The 4,640-nt window shown below is 51.1% G+C and overlaps 1 protein-coding gene across 1 annotated transcript in view; it reads left to right on the forward strand.

Moving 5' to 3' along the window:
- The window catches only part of bach1a (BTB and CNC homology 1, basic leucine zipper transcription factor 1 a), a 13,281-nt gene extending 8,959 nt beyond the window's left edge, over positions 1-4,322 (forward strand). The window contains exons 3-6 of the mRNA XM_024140631.2: positions 1,121-3,151; positions 3,253-3,459; positions 3,888-4,156; positions 4,268-4,322. Of these exons, the coding sequence (XP_023996399.2) occupies positions 1,121-3,151; positions 3,253-3,459; positions 3,888-4,156; positions 4,268-4,322 (2,562 nt within the window). The remainder of the gene's footprint in view (positions 1-1,120; positions 3,152-3,252; positions 3,460-3,887; positions 4,157-4,267) is intronic.
- The last annotated feature ends 318 nt before the right edge of the window (positions 4,323-4,640 follow it).

Genomic DNA, 4,640 nt, shown 5'->3' on the forward strand with positions numbered 1-4,640 from the left:
GAAATGGCATTTCATTTCCATAGGGGGTCATGTTTTACTTACACAATCCTATGTCATTTTTTTAAAGAGTTTTATAGTAAAGGCATGTAAATTCAACTGTAAAAATGTATTACCTTTTAATGTGGCATGAACACAACCAGTTTGCTCTTTGTTTTGGGTGTGTTTCAGATCATTTTCTGCCCAAAAGAAATGAATGGAAAATAATGTATTGTGTCATTTTGGAGTCACTTTAAAAATAATTAAGTAATAAGAATAGAATTTACATTTACATTTAAGTCATTTAGCAGACGCTCTTATCCAGAGCGACTTACAAATTGGAAAGTTCATACATATTCATCCTGGTCCCCCGTGGGGAATGAACCCACAACCCTGGCGTTGCAAGTGCATGCTCTACCAACTGAGCCACACGGGACCGTTCTAACTCTCACCATTACAATAACAAGGCAGGTTAGCATTTTATATCATAGCCCCAAGACATGCTAACTCTCACCATTACAATAACAAGGGAGGTTAGCATTTTATACCATACCCCCAAGACATGCTAACCTCTCATCATTACAATAACATGGGAGGTTATCATTTTATATCATACCCCCAAGACATGCTAACCTCTCACCATTACAATAACAAGGCAGGTTAGCATTTTGGGGGGGGGGTATGATATTTATTACTCTGGTGAGTCTTTCTGTCGGCGCACATCTTCGGAAAAATAAATGATCTATATTTAAATAATTTATTTGGACGGGCAAGAAAGTACGGTAGGGCAGGCCAGACCCTCTAAGGCCCACTCAAAATGCCGACCCTGTAGGGCTCTACTCAAAAGTAGTGCCTATATAGGGAATAGGTGTCATTTGCCCTGGTCTAAAGTAGTGCACTATATAGGGAATAAGGTGTCATTTGGGTCTAAAGTAGTGCACTATATAGGGATTAAGGTGTCTTTGGGATGCTGACAAACTCAACATCAAATCAAACTTTTTATTTGTCACATGCGCCCGAGAGTCAGTGTGGAGGCTATATACAGGGGGTACCGGTACTGAGTCAGTGTGGAGGCTATATACAGGGGGTACTGAGTCAGTGTGGAGGCGGTACAGGCTAGATATTAACATGTTTCCCTCTCCAGGTAACAGCAGAGGGGTTTGAACCATTGCTACAGTTCTGCTACACCTCCAAGCTGCTCTTCACCAAAGACAATATCGTGGCCATCCACAGGTGTGCCGGGCTCCTGGGGTTCCACAACCTGGAGACTAGCTGCTTCGACTTCCTTCTGCCAAAGTTCCTGGAGGGTAGCAACATTACAGCCCAGGAGGCAAGACGAAGAAGAGGAGGCTGCTGTCAGGGCAGGTCCCAGATCAGGTCCTCCAACCAGGGAAGATTGCCTAGTTGCCGGTCCTCCAACCAGAGGAGGTCCCCCAGTGTCGATTCAGCCCACTGTACAGGCTGTCAGTCCCAAAGCAGGACCCCCAACCAGAGCATGACCCCCAGCCAGGGCATGTTGCCTAGTGGCATGACCCCCAGCCAGGGCATGTTGCCAAGTGGCAGTTTAGCCCACCATACAGACACAAACAGAGACGGAGAGCAGCAGGTTATACCTCATCCCCAGAACACAGGCGCAGGCCAGACAACAGGAAGTGATGTCAGGAACATAGGAAGTGACTTCGGGGCACAGTGTTCAGCTGCCAACCCAAGTGGAACAATGTCCCCACAGCCACACCAGAGGTTAACAGTGCCTTCGGACGGAAACGTACAAATYGACTTCCAGTCGTCATCCCGATGTACAAAGACCCTGGCCTTGCTAGTCGACTCGGGCAGCAGTGGTCGGGAGCAGTTCTGTTTGCAGACCTGTGGCCCCAACATGTCACCCTTATCTCTCGGGGGACTGACGTCCTCCAGTGGTCTTGGTGTCTGTCCCATCCTGGCCATGCCGTGTCCTGGTGGTGTTGACCGGAAGCCAGACCCTGACGCCGTTTTCAGCGATAGAGACATCCTAGGYATGGAGGCAGCGGTGTGTCCCGTGACCATGGGTGAGGAGAGTCTGAGAGATTGCCCACTCTCCTGTGAGCTGCCGTGCCATGKCGATGTGAGCCCATCAGACCTTATTGAGGCAGCGGTTGGAGAGATGGATGATGACCGGCCTGTCGTTGGGAGTCTGATGGCTGATGAAGCTGGGTGTAACCCAGGTTCCTGTAGCACGTGCCCACTAAGAGGCTCAGGAGTGGTAGAGGAGGCTGAGCTACAGCAACCTGTATTGGATCTCCTGGCAATACACAAAAGCCCTAACTCAGAAAATAGTGAGGGGGAGAGCCATGGTGGATGCCTTATGTTCCCAGGGCCACGACGATTAGGTCAAGTAGGTCAGCTACCTGTGTTAATGCAGAGCGAGGACCCTGGTCTGGATGGCAGCGTGGCTGTTGGGGGTCATCTCCCTGACTCCGCCCTCACTGACCCCTCCCTCTCTGACCCCACCCTCTGTGGTCTTACCCCTGATGGTAGGGGGTACGGACTTGGAGGGCGGAGCAGTGTGGAGAGGGAGGTGGCTGAACATCTGGCCAAGGGTTTCTGGCCTGATTTATGCCCCTCACAGACTGAACCTCTCCCTAATCTGGACACCATGGAGCACGGAGGTCTGGGTAGAGTTCCTAATCTGAACACCATGGAACACGGAGGTCTGGGGGGAGTTCCTAATCTGGACACCATGGAGCACGGAGGTCTGGGTAGAGTTCCTAATTTGAACACCATGGAGCACAGAGGTCTGGGTAGCGTTCCTAATCTGAACACCATGGAGCACGGAGGTCTGGGGAGAGTTCCTAATCTGGACACTATGGACCACAGTGGTCTTGGAAAGGCTGCAGACTTCCCCTGGCAGCTAGACCTGAACTCAAATCCAGCAGACTGTCCCTTCCTTAGAGACCTGGGGACAGGAGAGGCAGGGGGGATGGAGGGGATGGAAGAGGTGGAAGAGATGGGTAAGGTAGGACAGACAGGTGGGYTGGAAGAGACAGGGGAGGCCCAGACCCCCGGTGGGAACCACAGCCTGTCCCAGTCTGAGATGAGTCCCTACATGTCATCTGTTAACTCAGGAGAGGACTCAGACGGAGACCTGGACACAGACGGAGACACGGAGAGAGAGGTCAACAACAGGAGAGCACGAGAGGTCAGAGTTCTTACTGAAAGGTCACAGTGTATTGGTGTAATGAGTTCCCAAATACTTTTGACCAGACCGCATCTGTRTTTTCATCCATCCGTGTTCTCCAGGTTTGTCTGCCCTTCCCGGTGGTTCAGATCTCGTCGGTGAGTCGTAGTGCCTTCCAGCAGCTCCTCAGATGCCAGCAGCTGACCCACGAACAGCTGGAATTCGTCCACGACGTCCGCCGGCGCAGCAAGAACCGCGTGGCCGCCCAGCGCTGTCGCAAGAGGAAGCTAGAAGGCATCGGTAAACTACAGACTGAGATCGGCACACTGGTACGTCTGTGTTTGCTATCATCTCTCTTGCGGAGTTGGATCAATTCCATTTCATTTCCAGTCCATTCAGAAAGTAAACCGAATTCCAATTCCACATTTTCCTCATTGAAATGCATTGGATTTGGCATTTCAGTGTACTTCCTGAGTTGACTGGATTTTAAATTAAATTGACAACAACCCTACTCTTGTCATTTATAATCTCATAATATGGCATTATAGTCTGATTTATAATCTGGCAATTTGATTTAATTGTAAACATTTCAACAATAAATGTTATAAGTAGCGGATTATTCAACTGGATTTTAGTAAATTGAGCAACGCATAAATAATTTGCCTCTTATGTGACTAATTACACAATGACATTCATAGCTGAGCTGTGTTTTATTGGTCCAATGGGTTGTGATGTAACATCCTGTTCTGCCCCACAGAGAGGAGAGAAGAAGAGGTTGCTAGAGGAGCGGGGCCACCTGCAGAGGAACATGGAGGAGACGTTACAGAGTGTGACAGGGCTGTGTCAGAGCGTCTGCGACGAGCCAGGGTTCTGTCATGAGCAGGACCAGCTACAGCTCCTAGCCAAGCTCCAGTCTCCTGACATCCCTGTCTCAGCACTCCTCAACACTCTGGCCTCCCCCGGCCTCCCCCTCTCCTCCCCCGGCCTCCCCCTCTCCTCCCCTGGCCTCCCCCTGGAACTGATGCAGTTAGCTTAAGCCCCAACCCCTGCCAAATATACCCAACAACCACGAGCCACAGCCCTAGACCCAAATCCACAGCCCAACCCTGCTATACCACAACACGAGCACAGCCCTAGACAGCAATCACAGCCCAAACCCCTGCCTATACCACAACCACCAGCACAGCCCTAGACCCCAATCAACAGCCCCAACACCCTGCCTATACCACACACCACAGCCCTAGCCCAATCACAGCCCCACCCCTGCCTATACCACACCACGAGCACAGCCCTAGATCCCAATCACAGACCACCACTGGCCCCGAGCCACGCAATAGTGCCCGCCCATCTGCCCCAGAGAAACTGCCCCATCCTGCCCAGAGAACTGCCCCACTCTGCCGTCAGAGAAACTGCCTCCATCCTGCTCAGACGAACTGCCCAGAGAACTGCCCCATCCGCCTCAGAGAACTGCCCATCCTGCTCAGAGAACTGCCCCATCCCTGCCTCAGAG

The sequence above is a fragment of the Salvelinus sp. IW2-2015 genome, unplaced genomic scaffold (genome assembly GCF_002910315.2).
Source record: "Salvelinus sp. IW2-2015 unplaced genomic scaffold, ASM291031v2 Un_scaffold2223, whole genome shotgun sequence".
Taxonomy (NCBI): Eukaryota; Metazoa; Chordata; class Actinopteri; order Salmoniformes; family Salmonidae; genus Salvelinus; species Salvelinus sp. IW2-2015.